We start from the raw sequence: 21485 nt of genomic DNA, 5'->3' as shown, positions 1-21485 counted from the left end.
TCCAAAATAAGTTGAACTTCTTGGGTAGGTAATATCACATTCATAATAACATCTGGAAGAGATTTATTGTCCCACTGACATGGAAGCTTCCATATATGGAGCTCAGGATCCAAGACATAATTGTTGGGCAGATGTTTGTATCAGATTCTTATCATATCACTGCCTAAATCCTATTGCCAGTCTTGAATAGAATAAAGCCATTGCCTACATGTTGGCTCACCATTCAACAACTGATCCAGTGGGTCTGTTTTAGTTGGAATTAACAGGATTCCAGCCCAAGTCCAGCATTAATGATTTACAGCTGACCCTCCTTATCCATGAATTTTTTTATCCACAGATTCAAGCATCCACGGCTTGAAAATATTAAAAAAAAAAGTACAAATTCCCAATAGCGAACCTTGATTTTTCATTTTATATAATGGACACCATTTTGCTATGCCTTTATATTTAATGGGACTTGAACATCCACGGATTTTGTTATCCAAGGCAGATCCTGGAACCAAACCCTAGCTGATAACAAGGGCCCACTGTATGTAAGTGTAAGTACACCTCATGCTTGTATCTGTTTTTTTTAAAAGTCACTGTGGAGGTTAGTATTCTCTTTCTCCCTCTGCAACATCCAAAGCTCCCCCATGGACTTGCCATTGCTCTGTAATAGCCTACCCTCCGCTTCCTGTGGCTGTTCTGTTGCTGGCTGAGAGTGGATTGGATTGGAGATGTAGTTGAGACAGAGTGTTGACATCATCTGCTGAGACCTCAGGAGGACTCCAATGGATTTCAGCAGAAGATGCCCTCAGTCTGTCTGGCTATGGCCCAATGCTTCTCCAACCCCCTCTCCCTCAGCAATGGAATAGCTGGGGGTATACTATTATGGTGCAATGGTGGGTACTGGGAGTGATGACTGAAGGGCTATTGTGGGGTTCTATGTGCAGAACTCTTCTGTTACATTTGATAATACGTGTTAACAGTCTTTCTTGCAGCTAGGAAGTTTTTGTTATAACCAGCAGTTTTGTTAATCATCACTGTTAAAAATCTAATTGCTTTTTTTGCATCCAATTAGACTCTGATACAACCCCCCCCCCCCTACCCACTAAGTACATTGTGAAATACCACAATCTGTAAAATGAAGAATATCTGATGAAGTGGCTTGTAATCCACAAAAACCCATGTTATAATAAACCTGTTAGTCTTAAAGTAAACATTAATTTTTCTTATTTTGCTGTAATACAGATTGACATGGTACCCCCTTGGAGGAAAACACCTTAATATGCATATTTGGACTCCAAACTAGTGGTTAAATATACTCTCTTGGTTTATGGCCCATTCACATTCTTAACCATTTGTACACTTACCACATATGCTCTAGGACTAGTTAGCAATCTGGCCACAGGATTACACCAGCTTGGTAAGGTTGTCGTAAGTGGCGGCCCAGTATGGGTGAGAATGGGCTTTAAATATCTGAAAAATCTGTTAAGGACTATAAGATGCATCAATCACATTGGCTACTGTTGGAACATTTACGTTCAACAAAATGAAAACAAGGACAATAGTGTGTTAGTCTATCTTTGTTAGATCAAAACAATACACCCAGATAGCTTGCTGTACACATCCTCTGACTAGATTGTGAGTAACAACGGGAACATCTTTTCAGCTCTATTTCATAAATCTGCTTTGCCTGTAAATATGATTAATTAATAGCCTTAACAAAAAGAAATTGCTTTAACAAAATCCATTGCTAATCTTTATCAGTGTGGTTTTCAAAATTTGAACAATGGAAACACATTCATGTGTTTCTGTGCAAAGACAGTGTTTTCAAAGATATCCCATATGTTTGTTCATCATCATTAGTACAGAGAAATACAGTATCAAAATATAACGGGGGTTTGAGTCCATTCTTCTGTTGGAAAATTGTGTGACTGTATATGTGTTTCATTTCATGATATTTCTAAAAGTGTAGATATATTTAAATATGTAAGGTAACTCATTAGGATATAATGATCAATATGCAAGTAATAAAAAAATACAAACTAAGTAGTTATTACAAATTTAAAAGTCTCTTCTGGAACAAACAATTACAATGACTATGGCCAGTTAGCTTATTGATGCATAATAATTAAGATAGACAGATTTCTCAAGGCTCATTAAAGTTGTAATTTTTCAATGGAAAGCATAGTCTACCCTACTATTTCACAAGTTTTTATAGAAAAGCATACATATTTTTATCCACACTTTACTGAAGTTTATGTATTGTACTTATTTTACAATTGTACACATTTTTGGATCTACATACCTCTTGAGTAAAATGTATTTGTGTAGTTTTAGAAATGTGCATTTTTTTCTTTGTCCATTTAAAACATATGCATATGCTCTCAAATGTATTTTTGTTTTATGTTAAGCATGGGAAGTCCAGAAAGATTTCTGAATACAAAGTGTGTTTGGGTCTCCCCTGTTTCCAGGAAAGGCAAATCAGGTAGTTCTGCTTAAAAAAACTAACAAAAGCTGGGCTGCAGACATACTCAAAGAAGTCCATTTGTAGGCATGGCAAGGAGTGTTCACCATTTTCTCCCTCAGTGCTTGGGTCTTCTTCACAGGAGCCCTTGCAGTTTTCATAGGCTGCTGGGGGATCTGTCAAGTAGTGTGTATGTGTGTGACGACTTGCCTATAATGGATTTTGTGGTTGCAAGTCTCTTTCCAGTCCTCCCAGGGAAGATATAAGTGCTTTCCTGGAGCTCACCTGGCATATGTATTTTGTCACAACTTTAGGCAGTGTGGCAGGGCCATGATTATTATTATTATTAACCTTTATTTATAAAGCGCTATAAATTTACACAGTGCTGTACATACAATCTTTATAATGAGATGGTTCCCTGCCCTGATTTTTGTGGAAATCAGGGCCTGGGAGCCTTTTATTTTTGGGTAGGGGATCTCAATAAGAGACCTGGGGGTGCAGGAAAATAGGTTGACCTCAGAGGCATGAAAGCTCTGTCACACCCTCAGGTGACAGGGAACCACAGTGTCCATGTGCCTACATGAATTCCACAGCTGTCACTCTTTAGCTGCTCTCCAGAAACCAGGTCAGGGGGCTGGCATATGAGATAGCAAGTGGGTTGTCTGATTTCTGGATCTGTGCTTCATGCCAAGCCAACAAAGCAACAGCTGCAAGCAATAAAGTTGTGGCTTTCTCCCCCCTAAAACCCAAAATGTATAAATGTACTTTTTTCTGATCAAGATCACCTCTTGCCACTTGGTCCACAAAACCTTCAGCAATGTGAATTTGTCATGCATCTCTAATAGAGATCAACTTCTCTGTCATCACTCAGTCCACATTTTGGGGCAGTTCAGAAATACATGTATGGCTGCATGTGAAATGACTATTAAATTGCTGTGTGAAGATGCAGGAAGCTGTGTAAAGCTCATCTACATATGGAATGGCAATGCTGAACTGAAAATGATGTTCCATGTTTATGGGTTCATTTGTAGGCAGCAAAAGTGGGACAGCAGTTCAGCAAGTTCTTGGCAACTGGGGGACAGGACACATTCTAAAAAAGCTGAGTAGTGCTGCCAGCTGCTTCTACTTGTTGTTATTCTCTTTTTGAAACAATTTAATTGCTTCCTCACTGCAAGTGGTGACAGAGATGTATTCAGTGACCCAGTAGGCTTCCTTGTCATGTTTACCCACAATGCTTCAGTTGGAAAGAAGGTATGCCATCTCACAGCATCATTCCAGAGGTATTGTTGGAAAAAAGAGATGAACCTCTTATTATGGAGGGAATAAGGCAGCCTGCTGGAGCACTAATTGCTGTCCATCGTCAACTGCAGCAGTAGAACAATTGAGGTTGTTTCCTCCCCAAAAAAAGCTGCACCCACTATTTATCATAGTCAGTCTTACCTCAAATAAAGACAAATCATTCCTACCAATGAAAATGTATTATCCTTTTTCTCTCCCATCACAGTCTTCTCTTCTTCCTTTTAAATAAAGAGCCTTTGCTGAAGATTTACATACAGCTTTATGTACAAGTCACTATTTGTGACTGAATATGTTCACTACTAACAGAACATAGAAACACTGCCTTCTTAGTCTACAGCTCCCACAATCTCCCAGCCAGGGATTCTGCAATTTTTATTCAAAAACTAACTTTCCTAAGCTCTTACCAATTCTGAAAGGCATAGCAATTGAAGAATTCAAGGTGATATCAAAGTCCTACCTATGGAGTTTGATTTTTCTCTGTCATGGCTTGTCATTTCTTTCTATGTATTTCTTCTGTTTTTATTCTGAGCCAAATTGGCTATCAATGCCTCTTACAAAAATAAAATAAAATCTGGTTAAAGTACCATAAAGCAAGGAAATAAGGACAACAGAAAATCAAATCCAGAAGTAGGACAGGGTTAGGAAAGACATTGGAGGTCATCTTATCCAATGCAATTTATAATTCAGGATGCAACTACAGAATCTTCAGCAGAGGACCACTCAGCTTCTGTTTAAATATCACTTAAATATCACCAATGAAGGTGATCCTACCATCTCCTAAGGCAATCTATTTCACCTTTAAACAACTTATAATCTTAAAAAAATCTTCTAATGTTTGGTTGAAATCCCTTACAATTTTTCCCTGGTAGTTCTTGTCTCGTCTTCTGCAGCAACAGAGAATCTTCTTTGTGACACTTCTGCAGATATTTGAAGACAGCTATGATCTTCCATCAACCTTCTCTTTTTTCAGGTTAAACACATCCAGCTCCTTTCAACTGTTTTTCACAGGATTCCCTTTCCAGACATCTCTTGGTTACACACCTCTAGACATGATCCAGTTTGTCCATACCCTTCTTAATATCAATAAGAATATATATTTTGAAAAACCTATACATTCCAAAGGTTCTAACCTGTAATAAAAGAGGCTTTGTGGGAAAAGAAAGTCTTCAGCATGCTTTGAAAATCTACAATGGAAGTGAGTTTCACAGGGTGGTTGCTCTGTATCAGATAACTGTGGGATGTAATTGTCTGACTCAACTATAGCATGCTCCTTGGCAGAGAATTTTTCTATCCCAGTAATCTAAGATCTTTAACCAAAGCTATTAGGTTTTTGAGTGGAAACCCTCTGCATATAGAATATGGGTGCATCCACTAGGAGCCCTGGTGGTGCAGTGATTAAATCCTGTACTGCAGCCACTCACTCACAAACTACAAGGTTACAAGTTCAGTACCAGCCAGAGCTCAGGCTCGACTCTGGCTTGCATCCTTCCGAGGTCACTAAAATGAGTATCCAGCTTGATGGGGACAAGTAGCTTACAATTGTAAACCACTTAGAGATTACTTAGAGTGGTATGAAGTGGTATATAAATGAAGCTGCTATTGCTGCTATTGCTATCCACTAGCCACAACTATTCTATGGTTGCCTACTGATCAGCTGATGGCAATACGCAAGGTGCAAGTAGAGCTGGGAAAAGTTACCTTTTGGGAGTACAATTCCCAGAGTCCACTGACCAGCACAGACACTGAATATGGTAGCTGATTGTAGCCCAAACACGTAACTGCCATTCTGGCAGTTGTAGTCCAAACAAGTAACATTTCCAACCCATGGGCAGAAGTACTCCTTGCTGCTACAGCTGCTGAGTGCTGAATATGCACATATTTGGGCTGTTACTTGTTTAGCAAAACCTAGCATGCCATTGTCAACATGCCTGGAATACCAATCAATGCTGGGAACATGTCAAGCCCAGGACTTTATGCAGGAATGTTATTAGAAAAGAGAAGGGAATCTAGTCAGAGGATGTGTACAGCTGTTTTGATCTAACATCTGTGATGCCCCCTCTCAAAGGTGCCCCATAGACAATAGTAAACTATTCAAGATGCAGCTGCATGCAATGTTTTGCATAAAAGAAGCAAATGGCTAGTAGTTGTCACAGATCCTCTGCTTCCATCTGAGGGCCCACTCAGCATTTTACAAATCAAATCAAACACCCTCTTTCCCTGTCAGACAGCAAATGTATTTCATGAAATGTTAAGTAACTTTATAGCTAGGGAATGAGTGTTAAGTTGTTCCCCATAATATGCTTTTTCTCAGAATTCAACACATTCGTTTTACACTTCACACTTCAGTGCTCTTTTATATGAAATTATGTAAATACACTAGAAGCAGGCTTATGCTATTGTTTTGCACCTGTCTTTCCAATCTTTTTATCCAAAAGTGATTTATAGGAATACAAGAAAATCTGTGCATCTTGAGCAATTATATCATCCTCATCTCTTCCGAAAATGATTCTTGCCAAGTTCACTTGTAAATTATATATCCTTCACAACTTTCTCATGATACCGTTTCTCTTGTATACAAGATGTTAGCAATTTTTTGTTACATTAAAAAATATTTTTTTGTGTTGATAATATTCTTTAGCAAGATATGAAAAGGATAATAAATAAGGTATAAAGCCAAATAATTTTGCTTGTGGTCTTCAAAGTAAGAGCAACCAAACTCCCAAATCAATTACTGATGAGGAGAAATCTTTGATAGACCATCCTTGTGATATGAATAGCTGAACTTCAAGTAAGAAGTTGGAAAGCTGTCTGCCTGTAAGCATTTTAGCATTGCTAAAATATTCCTATAGAGCCTGGCCACAATTCTGCATTAAGGGCAAAATATAGTCAAAGCGAAGGAAAATCTTATTGGCGGGTTACAGACCGCCCGTTTGGGGTGGGCTGCACCCGCCCCTTTCCCCGCTGTATCGGGGCCTCAGTGTCCAGAGCGGCAGCCGCTGAGGCCCCGATCTGCCACTTTTCAGGCTGCGGGGAAGTGGCAAAAGGCCCCTTCCCTGCAGCCTGGAAAGGGGTGTCCTTGGGGCTTCAAGCCCCAAGGACACCTCGCGGTGGCAGGGAGGAGGAGAAAGGGGCCGCTTGGCCCCTTTCTCCTTTGGTCCGCTGGGCGCAGCCGTGTGAAGGCTGCATCCAGCAGACCAAATCAGGAAGGAGCTCCGAAACGGAGCTCCTTCCTGCTCCATGCTAAGAGCGCACTAAGCGCCCTGGTGCGGAGCGAGGACATCATGTCCGCTCCGCCCCATATAGAGGCGGTGGGGTCGTGACGTCCTCATGGCGGCGGCCATGTGGAACGGCCGCTGCTATTTTGTGCGCGCAGAGCGAGCACTAGGGTTAGGGGGGTGGGAAGCACCACCCCTTTCTAACCCTAGTACGCGCTCTGCGTGTACTTTCCTGTCCGTTTGTAACGGGCCACTGTTACTTGACACATATCCTAAGTTCTGGTGAAGTTCATTTTAACTAATTTCACAATTATCAGAAACACTACACTGATGAAATAAAAGACTGAAATCTAATCTAATCTAATCTAATCTAATCTAGCAGTGAATTGTCTCACTGCTTGCCATGGCTAGCCCTCTTTCTCCTCCTCTTTGCTCTTGTTGTTGTTGAGGTGTACCTTTCAGGAATTTTCAGACTTAATGACAACTTAAGGCAAACCTATTGCAGAGTTTTCTTGGGATGATATATCCAGTGGGGGTTTGCCTTTGGCTTTCTCAGAGTCTGAGAGAATGTGATTTGCCCAAGGTTACCCAGTGGGTTTCCATGGCTGAGTGAGGATTTGAACCCTGATCTTCACTGTGCCTTACAACATTTACCACCTGAGGCTATTGTTTTAGTCTGCCTAATTAATCTAGAGAAAAGTGGCTTGCTTTCCATTTCTATGTAAAGCACTGGTTTCAAAAGAGTAATGGGGTATTATTTTTCTTGTTGCATCCCAAGGAAACATATCCTTTCAGCATCTTCTTTTGTGTATCTGGGCAGACCACTGAAACACCACCTTCTATCAATCTGCTGTTACTGATGAGCCATGGCTTCAAGTAGAGGCAATTTTCTAGACCTGACTGGGTACTCTCATTCTGTAATAAACTATTTCCATACATAATCTTTATTAAATTTTAAAAGGAAAAGAAAAGATTATTTTCATTACATATCCGTTATAAAGCTTCAATAAACATTATTATACATCTACAACCAATTTGTTCTTCTTTCACTTCCTGTCTTTACAATACTCCTCTGTGTTGCCAGATATTTCTCTACTTGCTTCTTGCAAATAACATATACAACTACATTCCTGAAAAGCACAAATTACAAACCATTCCTTTATATAACTAGTTGTATAGCCATATGTATTCTCCAAATTCTATTCTGTAGAGGGTATATAACCTTCTTTTTCCTGCATATATTTCTATTCCTGGCTCCACATTTTCTTTTTATTTCATACTTATACAATCTCCTGAACCAGGTTCTTATTTAAACGCCATCTTTTCCCCCAATACCTCACGATTCGCTTCCATTCCTTTTCCATTTTGTCTTTTTTTTTGTCCTGTAATGTACATGAGAGAATATCTAATTGCCTAATTTCAATTTTAATAACCATTCATCTATTTGCAGTTCTTCCTTTGACTTCCAATATTTTGCTATAACCATCCTGGCAAGTGTTATCATGTATAATATAATTCTCCATAATTTTCTCTTATCCTCTGCCTTCATAAAGTACGTCATGTTCAATAGATACAATTCTGGTTTCTTTTTATATTTTTTGCCAAACATTTGTTGTATTATTTTATGTACCTCCTCCCAAAAACCCTTTACTTTTTCACATTTCCACCACATGTGGATCATGGTTCCTTTTTCCTTTTGACAGTTCCAGCATCTGTCTGTTTCTGTTTTTAACATTTTCTTTAATCTGGCTGGTGTGTAGTACCATCTGTTACTAACTTTTATAAAGTTTTCTTTTAGATCTTGACATGTGCTTCTTGTGTTGAGACCCATCCTGGTACTTTATAATAAAATTTATTTTTAATCACTTTCCACGTTTCCATTAGTGCTCTTCTAATTGGATTATTATAGAAATCTTTATTTACTGAGGCTTTGTTGTACCAAAGGTATGCATGCCACCCGTAACGGAGATCTGCTCCTTCTAGCTTTAGGTTCTTATTTTTTTCTAGTTTAATACAATCCTGTATCCAGCACATATTGCAGGCCCATCTATAAATTTTTATATCTAGCATGGCACACCCTCCATTCTCCTTCTTTTCCTTTATATTATTCCATCTTATTCTCGCCTTACCCCCTTTCCATATAAATTTCTTAAATTCTTTATTATTCTGTAATAAACGATTAACTTCCATGTTCTACAGCCAACTAGTTATTATTTCGCCTGCTTAGAAGTTTAACTCCCTGTAGTCTATTTTTTATTGCTTTAATAAATGAAATCATCATGCTTCTTATCTCTTGATTATTGGCACAATTGGTTTATTGCTTCACACACACAAACAGCATCACTGAGGGATTCTATTCTATATGCAGTATTGTGCATTACTTCAAAAGCATGGCAGAACTGAACTTTCTGATCTGGAATATCTCCCTTGAGAAATGTTCAAAAGAAGCAAAACCTGGGGAGCATCGAATAGGATCTACAGAAAAGCAAGAAATGCATCTCAAGATGCTTAAAATGTTGTGACTTAATAAGAAAAGCCTAGTTCATTTCAGCCTCCGTATGCCCTAGAAGCCTTCTTCAAGGTGCCTCTAGAGCACTGATTCTCATATTCTGGCCTTCCAGGTGTTTTGGACTTTAGCCCCCAGAATCCTAGACTATTAGCCAAAATGCCTGAAGCATCTGGGAGCTGAAGTCCAAAACACCTGGAGAACCTGTTTGGGAATCTCTGTTTAGATGATACATTGGCTGAAATGCATTGGGCCTTTCTACTAATATACTACCATCTTGTATTTTGCTTCTTCTTCTGAGGTATTCAGCAATACCAGTTCCATAGCTATAATGCACAATCACTGCTCTGCTCACCTCAGACAACAGGAATTGTCTCAACACAGCAGCCGTCCAAAAGCCAATGCAATTTTTACATGCATCAAGAGGAGTCCAGATCAAGGCGCTATGTTCTGTTTTGGTCAGGATGTCCCTGAGGGATCCCTCCAGCTGCTTGTCTCAATGCACTCCATAACTGGAAGATAACAAATAACAAACAATAACAAACAAAGGAGACTATCATTGGGGAAAATAGGGGATTAAAAAGACATTTTGCCAGGAAAGTAGTGCGATCGTAGCAAAGATTTTCAGATGATGTCGTGATCTAAGAGGACTTATCCCAAGATTTCCCAGTGAATGGCTTGTTGCTGGAGCATTCCTGGTTCTTCCCAGGATAAGTCCTCTTAGATTGTGATGTGTGTAAAAATCCTTGCCATGATTGCATGACTTTCCAGGGGAAAATGTCTTTTTAATCCCCTGATTTCCCCCCGTGTGATAGTCTCCAAAGAAGAATTACAGCATTCTGATCTCTTCTTCTGGCAGGAGAAAAATGTGGGAAGAGAAGAGTGTGTTTCCTGTTTCTGTCTCCACAGTGCAGAGCTTCCCTTGGGGTGTAGCGGGGGAAAGTGAGGTGATTGCCCTCAAATAAGAATTCTGCCCTCCCAATGCAATTTCACTTCAGTCCCCAAATCTCTAGCATTGCAGAGTGAGACAGTGAAAGTAATCAACTGCTACAACACTTATATTTGATGTATTTGTGTTTCCTTGGTGACGTTTTGGACATCTACATTGTATTTCTAAATTCAAGTCACCTGTTCTCTAGACTAATTACAGAAGTACTTGGAAATTAGGGGAGTGAAGGAAAGTTTCAGGGGAGTGAATTGTTTGGGTGGCCAATGGCCTCATTTTACTCCATTGTAACTGCACCATTGGCCTCTGCCTTCTCTGTAGCCCTCACAGTAGATATCACTCCTCTGTCTGCAGCTATTCTTTAATTTCTTTGTAGCTGGAGCAAGTTTAAAAAAGTATTAAAGCTTGAAGGCAAAAAGATTTTTACATGGTGTCTGAGATGTGGTTGATTTAAGCAGCCACTGGTTTCAAAGTTTTATGCCATTTTTAATGACTTTCTATTTCATGTCTCACAAATCATTATGGGACTCCACTGATGGATTCGTGCACACATACACTAACAAGTGCGTGCGTGCGTGCACACCCACCCACCCACCCACCATGCACATCACAGAGGGAGAATAATTTGGCTTAATCCCTTTTTGCTTTTTGGTGCTCTACAGAGAACACATATGCACTAATAGTGGCATTGCCTCAACTCTAGCTGTTCATAGAAAATGGAATAGGGTTAAGTGCAGCCCCAATAGAAGGAAAAGCACCTGCACATACTTAATAGACCAATTAAGTGATTCCAGATACTCTTATAATAAAACAAAAGGGTACATATGCTTAATTTGAATCTATATAGTTGCTGTACAGAGCAACTTTATTCCTGTCACTCATGCATCCTGGCTCATGGGGTGCTTGATAACAGTCCCTTCTTGTTAGGAGAACTTTGGAGCAAGTCATAAAGGTAACACTTGGGAGTTTATCACACGGGAGGCTAAATGCCCAAATCCCATGCAGAAACTGGATTTAAATTCCGGGAATATCCTGCAAAAGTGAAATTGTTTTAAGACACATCAGGGGCATTGAGCATTAATCCGACATAAACCTGCAGAGAAAGTGGATAAAATTGGCCGCTTTTTACTTTCAGGAAAATCCCCAAAGTAAAAAGCAGCTGATTTTGTCCACTTTCTGTGTGGGAATGCTCAATGCCCCTGATGTGTCTGAAAACAATCCTGCTTTTGAGGGATTTGTCCACTTTCTGTGTGGGTTAATTTTGGATTAATGCTCAGTGCGTCTGAAAATGATCCTGCTTTTGTGGATTTAAATCCTGTTTCTGCATGGGATTTGGTCGATTCCCTCCCATGTGATAAACTCCTTGGACTGTAACAACAACTTATTGGGACACACTGAGTGGTTCTCCTGCAATACAAATACAGTTGGCCTTCTGTATCCTCAGATTCTGCATTCACTGATTTGATTATCCACAGCTTGAAAATGCTAAAACAAAAAACAAACAAACAAAAACAATTCCAAAAAGCAAACCCTGATTTTGCCATTTTATATAACGGACAACATTTTACTATGCCATTGCACATAATGGATCCACAGATTTTGCTATCCATGCAGTGAGTGAATCCTGGAACGGAACTTCAGCAGATACCAAGGACTCATTGTATCTATGAATAAGAGTAAAACTCTGCCAAGTGTCATACTGATGCACCTGACCAAAAAGAACAAGCTGATAACTTATATCACAGATGTCAAAAAACAAACTAATGGTGTATAAAGTCCACAGAAAGGTTGTTAAACTGTCAAGAATAACTGGCCTGCATCCTATTTTAATGATCATAGGGGAGAGCGCGAGCAAATGAGCAAGCAAGCAAGCTAGTGAGTGACAAGCAAGATTCATATTCATAATAATGTATGGTAGTGGTACAGTTCAATACTCTCTTCTCTCTCTCCCTCACTGTACTAGGAGATCTTCTTAGCATCTATGATTTTCAAAAATGCAGTTAGTTTTGATGCTTTGACAATCTTCCTGCCATTCATTCGTAAAAAAGCCACCTATCTCCTGTCTCTCCATAACTATCCAGCAGCCAACAGAAATCAGAAGAGGTTAGAAATAAGAGTTGATAGAGAAAAGACGACTCAGGGTGAGGGACCTTTTCTTCTGTTGAGAGGGAGGTTGGGAGGGAGCCATGGGTTGAAATCTGGAAAGCTACTCCCACACTCTCCACAATTCTTTGACATCCAGTTATGTTGCCACTCTGAAAGAGTGACAATAACATTTATTTACTGAACTTACAGTCAATGTTAAATGCCTGGAAAACTCACTAAACCTAGCAACGTCATGTTTGTGTATTAAAAGTAGTTATACTTCTCTCATGTAGCTTGGCTCAGGTTTGTACTTTGGGATATTTCAAAGTCAACCTCATAAGGTTTCAGTGCCATATTTCTCTTTTGTTTTTGGCTAGTTGTCAAAAATTATGCCTGGGTGACTACACTTGTTAATGTCTGCCTCTCTTTCTAGTTGTTTTTTCTTTGCTTGGCTTAGTCCAGAAACAGTTTTGAAAGGTGCATGACCTGTATAACTCTCTGTCCTGTATCAGAGGCAAAAAGTCTTGTGTTGCTGTATGAATCTACATTTTATTTTTGAGTTTGGTTTGTCATGAAACTCTAAAGAGAAAAAAGAATGCTTGACCCTGGACCTTTCAGTATTTCTGTCCTGGCTACAGATAATACATGACATTTTTGAAGCATTGAAGGAAGAACATAAGAAGCTGCCATGCTGTTGGACAATCTATCTCACCCTGGTGCTCTTCAAATATGCTGAACTACAACTTCCATTGCCTCTATTCAACAAAATATTTGACTATTACTTTGCCCAGACATGAAAGAAATTGTAATCTGGCACATCTGGAGACCACAAAGTTGGGAAAGCCTAGTCCAGGACAGATGTAGTATGTCATACTATTTATCCATTTAATTTACAGTTGTCTGCTTTGACTATTATTCTCCACAGTTTAAGGTTGAGATAATTTGAACAATTATTACCTGAATCATTTTCATAGGTTCCAGGGAATTAACTTGGGACCTTCAGGACACAAAGCATGTGTTCTACTGCAGACAAAGCTCAATAATCTTTACAATGCTGTAAATTAGGCAAACATCATTATCTTTTTATAGGTGTTTGAAATATAAGGTCCATGTAAAGCCACTCGTTGAGTTTATTGATAATATTCAGATCCATGGCTTCTTATTCATGTTTGACGTACTGAATATCTACATTATACTAGCTAGCAGGAAATCCCAGTAAACAAAAAACTATTCAAAAAGCATAAAGCATGAAGGTCAGATATGCATTTTAAACAATCAGGCACATATCCAAAGGACTGACCACCATCTTGGACAGATCAGTTTATTCAATCTGTCCAAGATAGTGGTCAATCCTTTGGATATGTGCCTGATTGTTTAAAATGCATATCTGACCATCATGCTTTATGCATGTCCTGAAGGAAACACAAGGATATTATGAGTGTACCCAAGGCAAACACAGCTACCATACTACATGTGAAGTGGGCCTTAGCTTCAACCTAATTTGTTGAGGTGACAGAGAGATGCAGTCTATATTAAAGGCTATAATTTTTTTTCCTGGCATGAGAAGATGTGACCTAATTGTATTTCTGTGACTAAATAAATCTCTAGATAGCAAATTATGCAGTGCATCCTGATAAGATTATCATTTACATTTTTGTTTCTTATGAATCACTGTGTGTGGCTCTTTGCATGTGGGCACAGGGGAAACTGAATGATACCAGCAGTTATCCATTAGAAGCAGTAACTCAGCTTCTAGCTACCGAAAAGAAAATAGCAGGCAATGAGAAAGTAATGATCATATTTTAATTTATAATCCCCGGAATATTTTTTCTTTTTTTTATTTAGGAGTTTTCGTGGGCTGTGAGGTGTTCATTTCTTAAGGTAACACAGCTAATACTTTGATTCCTCAATCTTTCTGTTGTTTTCTTATTCAGTGCCCTAATGCTGGCAGCATTTCTATGGATATGCTTTACAATAAGGGTGATGTCTTCAAATATTCCAGTCCCACACCTCATCTTAATTTCATTTCCTTTCTGCATCAGTGTGATATATATTTTTTAAAGGAAGCATGAAATTTGCATATTGTTCAGTACACTTTTCTCATTACATGTAATTTTAAAAAGTAAGTTGGCCTAATATATACTTGTATATACAGTTATACAAGTGGTTTTCTGTGATAGAATGCTGTTTTGTGTTCGATTTCACTAATTTTGTGTGCACTTTCTCCTAATATATGCCTTTTTGTATGCAGTTACCCCTAAAACTCTTACTTTTTGTATCCATTATTTTTGTTTGTTTGAAGAACTGCATTGTGAAATTCTGACACAAGCAACTAGAGAAAAACAACTAGGTCAAACTTGTATTGATTTGAAAAGTACAAGTTGGTTCTTAACAAAATGTGAAACTGAACAAAATTATCTTCTATTCCTAAATTGGAGACAGAAGCAGAGTCAGAGGCTTCTTTTAAAGCTTTCCCCCACCTTTCAAATCATTTTTTCCTGCAGCTTTCCCTTAGTGACCGTGATCATGTCACCCTAAATTTATCTAAGAATGCTTTTGCTTCACCAGCTCTTCTTTACAAATATGCTAAACAAAGAAACCCTCCGAAAATATTTTGCACAGCCCCAGAAAGAGATTTGTTGGAAGACATGATGGTATTTCATGTTTCATTTGAGCTTCTTATTGTGAAACCTGATGACTCTGTCACAGACTGTCTACTGAAAGAATGCAAGAATTTGCTCTCATAGAAATGATTTCCAATGAGCTGCTTCTTCAGCTATCTCTGTGATTGTGACAAGCTATTTCAGTATCATGGAAGTAAAATGTGTAAGAAGCCATTTGGGATGAGCGAGGGAAGCTCAATTGCCCTGGGAAGACTTTTAGAAAACACGGTGCAATCTAAAATCAGGTGGGAGACTTGCCCCATACAGGTTTGAATACAGATGATAAAAATCTCATCTGGAATGTAAAAAGAAATGAACAAATCTACCCTCCATTTCTGATTAGCAAGGCAAAAGGGCAGTATCAATTGGTGCGAGACCTATTGTGTGCTTTTTGTTGTTCAGAACTATTCTCAGATTCTCAGTGTGGAGTCTGCAAAAACATTTGTTTATTATCTTTATGGTTCCCACATACCCACTCTTATCAAACAATATAATGTTTAGATTGTAGTGTCTGGAAACTTCATAAAATTATAATTTTAGTTCATGTAGTAAACTACATGCAGTGTTTGGAGTACAAATCCCCTTCTTTTCTCCCTCCCTCCCTCCCTCCCTTTTTTGCACATCCACTGCCATATTACAGGTGATTTTTTTCACACTGTTGCTACAGTCTTTAAACAGAAGAATTAACAGTGTTAAAAAGAAATGATTTATATGCTGCATAGTGGTGTACTGGATGTTGGAGCCATAACTCTATGAAAGATCCCATGCTTTACACACACGTTTTTGTCTTTCTTGGTAGTATCATTAGGTTTTGAGTGTTTTGATATTCATTGTATAATTAGTGGATTTTTTAAAAAAGGAATTATATATGAAATTCTGTATTGCAAAACAGTAAAGCATTTCTCTGGTCTGCCTTTGCTGAAAAAGAGAGAAAGACTGGGGCCCAAGTGTGGAAAATTTATTTTATTTTATTTTATTTCTATGCCATCTTTCTCCCAAAAGGGACCCAAGGTGCCTCACCATATAGAAACACATTAAAACAGTTTTTAAAAAAGACAATTAAAATAACATAATTAAGGCATAGTACAGACTGCCCCTTGGGGGTGGCCTGCACCCACCCCTTTTCACTCCAAATTGGGGTCAGGACAACCTCACTGGCAGCCCTGTGGCCCCAATCCAGAGTTTTTCCAGGCCACGGAGAAGTGGCAAAATGTGGTGTGGAAAAGGGGTGTCATTGGGGCTTCATGCCCATGGACACCCCAACAGCCAGAGCCATGGGACAAAGGGGCTGTCCGACCCCTTTCTCCTTGGCATTGTTCCTGTGGCAATTTGGTTGCTGCAGGAATAATGCATGTGGCGACAAGAGCTCCATTTTGCGCTGCTGATAGGGTGCCATAGGCGCCTCCAGCGGCACGGTGACGTCTCTTCTGCACCCTGGCATTTTGCTTCCGTCGCCACGAACTAGGGTTGCGTGGCATGTGGGTGCTCCGCCACCGCACAACCCTAATATGGCCCCAGGCCACCGCAAACCAGTGGTGTGTACCTGGCCTAAAACTTTACAAAGTGAAAAAATCTAAAACACCCCCCCCCCCCCAAATAAAACCAGGTTGGCATGATTTTAAAAGCCTGCTTGCATAGAAATGTTTTTACCTGCCAGTGAAAGGCCAGCAGGGAGGGGGCAGTTGAGCAAAACTGAGGAAAGGAATAAGAAAGGTGGGAGGGGAGAACATACAGAATGACTATGTGTTTCTCTTTCCCCACAAAGACTCAAGAGACCATGAAGGACAAGCAAACCTCAGGTTCCTGAAAAAGTTTTCATGTGGGCCTGAACTTGCTTTTGGCCAGCCTGTCCGGAACAGAGACCAGCTTTATCCAGAGATGCCTGTTCACCTGTTAATGTCACCTGTTAAAGGGCAAAGCTGATTTCCTAAGCTACTTTTTCATAACTAATGCCATCCCTCTGACAAGCTCCTGTAGGGAAGTGCTGTTACATATTGATTAACAGCTCCATCAGGGCTTGCCTGAAAGAAGAGCCCTGCCCTGCATCCACCATCATCCTCAGGGAGAGAAAGGCAAGCCAGCTCCATCGGCCTTGCCTGAAAGAAGAAAGCCCTCCCTCCATCCACCATCAAGAGAGAGAGAAGGACAGGGCAGCTCCATCGGACCTAATCAGAGTAAGTAGAAGGGCCCTCCCTCCAGTCCATCTGCCATGGTCCAGGCCTCAGAGGGAGAGAAGATCTGCTGGACTTTTCCCCTGCCTCACTGCCATTCCTTTCTCTTTTTGTGTCTTGTCTCTTTAGATTGTAAGCCTGAGGGCAGGGAAATGCCTAATTAACAATTTGTTAGCCGCTCTGATACCATTTTGGCTGAAGAGCGGGGTATAAATAATAATAATAATAATAATAATAATAATAATAATAATTGATGAAACTCAATAGGATCTTGGAGTAAATACTACTATAGGATGATAATTGCCAAATGGGTGACTTTGTATTGGTTCCCATGTGGCAATCTTAATGAGTAGGCTCAGTGATATCTTAGCCACAGTGTACATTCCTTTGTATGATATGAGAATAAATAAAAGCCAGATTTTATGCAATGTATAATAGTATTCTCTCTGCATTGGTACATAGGCATAATTGAGGGAAGTGCCTTGCAATTACATTTCTCTGCTTCCTTTTTAAACTGGCTGACATATAGAAACTGACCGTGCTTCTAAAACATGCATCTCCTTCCATCCAAAAGTACTGGATAGTTTTACATATGTTCACGATAACAGAAGCTACCACAGCCACATTTTGTTTTGTCGACATGAATTAAAAATTCAAATGACTCACTTCAATATCTAAAAAGTGCCTTGTTTCAAACTATCATGCTTGAATTGAATATATTATTTGTTAATAGCTAAGGTGGACATGGCACTGTCTGGTTCTGTAACTAATTCCATCAAAGGGATCTATGGGTTCTCTTTTTTATTGTCTTACCCCCCTTCCCCCCCTCAGGAATCTTACCATATATACCTCAGACATCCTTCTCCCATGTTCATATCCTTTAAAACTCTAAGAATCTTTAACAGCAGTGCCATAGTCTTCTCCTTCTTTCCTGACTAAGGAATCTTATTATCAGTGATTCAGATATCCCTTTCCTGTTTTCTAGCCCTTTAAAAACTTCTCTGCTGATGAATTATGAAAGAACACTCCATTGGAACTCTGAGCCCCTGACTGGGTTACTGGTCAATTTGTCCAGTAAACCAAAGCACAGTGTTTTGAAACATTTACCAAGATGTCTGACCTCCTGGTTTGCTTCTAGGAAGCTCCCCTTTGTAATTTTCACTTGAAACTGGCCATTGGAACCTGGATAACCACTCAAACTATTTTTTGTGTTTTGAAATATTTACCACAATTTTCCAATAAGTTATGGCTGCTTAAGTGGTGTTTTTTAGTGTTAGGGTCAACCAGTGCATTGTGTCACCCCTCATTGATCTCCTCCCATAGTACACCATACTGAATCTTTAGTAATTTTTTTTTACTAATGTTACAGTGCACCCGTGTCATATGCGGGCGCCTTTTACGTGGCTTTCAGCTTATGCTGAAAGCGTGCAATGGGGTTGCAATGGTGTGTGTGCCCGCGCACGTGCTGTGCCGCAGGTCATGCACAGGCCCCATTATTTTAAATGGGGCTCAAGCATACGTACTACAGAACGGATCCCCCGCATAAGACAAGGGTGCACTGTACTTGCAAATCATAATTCCTGTATATCATTGAATGACATGGCAATAGTTGTGACATTAAAAAGTGACAAAATTAAAGTTATAACTTTAAATTAAAATATCACAGGCAAAGATTAAATGCATTTACATAATTGTATGTGATTAAAGTGAAATTTTAGTAAGATGCAGCATTTTTAAAGAAAATTTTAAGAGTAATTAAAAAACAAACAAACCCAGGGGCCTTGCCTTTCCCCACCTTACTGAGCCTAGCTCCATTCATATCTTCTCTTTTGCTGAGCTCCAGAGTTTTAAAGGGATGTGGGTGAATGCCACAGGCCATTTCTACCAAAAGGCAGACATTTGGGGAGCAGTGGTGTTACCCTCCTTAGGGTGTCATCTGGTGCTGCTCACTCTCCCTGCACCCTCCAATGATGCCCCTGGGTGGCTTACCTTTTGCCACTGATGAGTCCCCTGTTTGAAATTTTGATTTGAAACTCAACAGTAAAACTTGGATGGCAATGAAAAACATCCTGTCAAAATCAGAGTTATCAAGTACACTGTGCTGATATGATTACCACAGACATGCTAACTTTAACTTTAATTATAATATAATATAATATATATTATCTAGGTAGGAAATAATTTTTAAGCATGGCAATATATTGCATTGAGTAAGAGATGAAGCGATAAGCAAGATTTACTCTTCCTTCATTTACTTTTATTTACAAGAAAATTTATATTCTGCCTTTCTGCTGTACAGTGCCCATAACACTTTAAAGTAAGTGAAAACACATGCTCTCACACACAGTCCAACAAATTAAACAATCTCAAAATATCAGACGCAAACAATTAAAGAAAAGACAGAGATGGTGGAAAGAGGGTAAAAGGTAAAAATAACTGAACAAAATAAATGTCTGTTGTGACTAACTGGTTTGTCTGCACTTCCAATTTGTCAGCTGTGACAAGTGACAAGATGCCTTCTTTATATTATCCAGTGGTAATACCAGATTGTCTCTGAGAAGAAGCCAGATGAAAATGAGTACTTAATAGAGAAAGAAAAAGATTTGTTTCCAGGCCTAGAATAGCTGGATACTCTATTGCCTTAGACTGAACATAGTGCTACCTATAGATGGAAAAAGAATATAATGTTAGCATGCTTCATCACAGGTTGTGCCACCACCACACACATTTCCCATAATTTATGCCCTATATATGTAGTAATCCAGGTTTATAATCTAATGGAGAAGGATAAACTTCTTTTCAGAGATACCTTGGAAAGTCTTACCAGACCAGTATGGCCAAAATGTGAGTGAAGCCAACCTTCTGCAAGACTAGTGATGGCAAACCTTTTAGGCACCAGGTGCCCAGACTAAAAGGCCTTCTGGCTCTGGGTGTTACCCGATGACAGGGGTGGGATATTCGGGGGGGGGGGGATGGGACCTCCAGGACGGGACTTCTGCCCTCTGGGGGTGGGACCTCTGGGGCAAGACCTCACCCCACCCTCCCGTGCCTTCAGCTGCCTCTCCGGACATAACTGAAGGCCTGAGGGGTGAGGGGGAAGAAGAGGAACAGGAACACACATGTTCCTCCTCTTCCTCTAACCCCTGGGCCTTCAGCTGCCTCTCCAGAAGCAGGTGAAGGTTCAGGATGGTTGGGACGGAGGAGGAACAGACATGCACTTGTTCTTCCTTCTCCCTGTTCCATGTTCCATGACAAATGGCTTTTCTGGCACGCGTGCCATAGGTTCACCACAGTGATAGACAAGCAGAGAGAATTTTCAAAGGATTAGCCAAATTATTCTCTTGCAGCATAAAAAGGTGGAAGGAATTGGGGAAACAGAAAAGAAACATGTGGTAGAACCTTTAAGACTGTTGTGGTAGGCATGTGGTAGAACCTTTAAGACTATGTAAGGAGATACAGGTTTTTCAGTTAGTGCTGATGTGTGAAAGCAAAATTTTTCTCATCAATAGTTAGTTTTGGTAGTGCATCTGAAGAAGTGGGTTTATAGCCATGAAAGCTCACATGAAAATAAAAAACAGTTTTAAAGATGCTGCCATTTATCTTTTTCTTTTTTCAAGTTACTTTGGGGTCTAGGCAGCTCTCTGACACTCAGACTGAATCATCAGTAGTACTGACCTGGTCACTAGAAATATACATCTAGTTTGGTGTTTCTAATATTTATTTATTTAGCTGGATGTGTTGGAGCAGTGTTCGTTATTAAGGCATTTTAATACAGGAAAAAGGGAAATTGAATCACACCTGAATGAACAAATATATCTAGACAACAAAAAGATCTCAAGAAAGTGAGAGCTAAGTTAATTTCTCCAGGGCCTTAATACATGCTGGCACCATTTCCTTGTGGTTATCACTGAATATTATTATCAGTTTCACAATTTACCAGGTATTACCAAGTGATGTTTGGGACGATCAATTGTTTGGATTCTATCCAAGAATTTAAATATCAATGAGGTATCATTGGATAAAATGCCACAAAGTATTTTCACTTTATATAACTGTGGTCCTGTCTATGGCAATTTCATTCGGATGGTTTGTTAGTCCATTTGAAATTGCTCCTTGAACAATGTCATGGCTGGAACCACAATTGTTTTCTT

General features: G+C 39.5%; 1 protein-coding gene across 1 annotated transcript in view; it reads right to left on the bottom strand.

The window, feature by feature from the left end:
• The window catches only part of LOC149318157 (sodium/hydrogen exchanger 9-like), a 410327-nt gene that overhangs the window by 4384 nt on the left and 384458 nt on the right, over positions 1 to 21485 (bottom strand). The window contains exon 15 of the mRNA XM_089509098.1: positions 1353 to 1458. Coding sequence (XP_089365224.1) covers positions 1353 to 1458 — 106 coding nt within the window. The remainder of the gene's footprint in view (positions 1 to 1352; positions 1459 to 21485) is intronic.

This window comes from Sceloporus occidentalis, unplaced genomic scaffold, assembly GCF_023333645.1.
Source record: "Sceloporus occidentalis isolate IW3139 unplaced genomic scaffold, rSceOcc1.0.p SCAF_2, whole genome shotgun sequence".
NCBI lineage: Eukaryota > Metazoa > Chordata > Lepidosauria > Squamata > Phrynosomatidae > Sceloporus > Sceloporus occidentalis.
The sequence above is the reverse complement of the archived record's forward strand: the minus strand, read 5'-3'. Positions and strand labels throughout refer to the sequence as shown.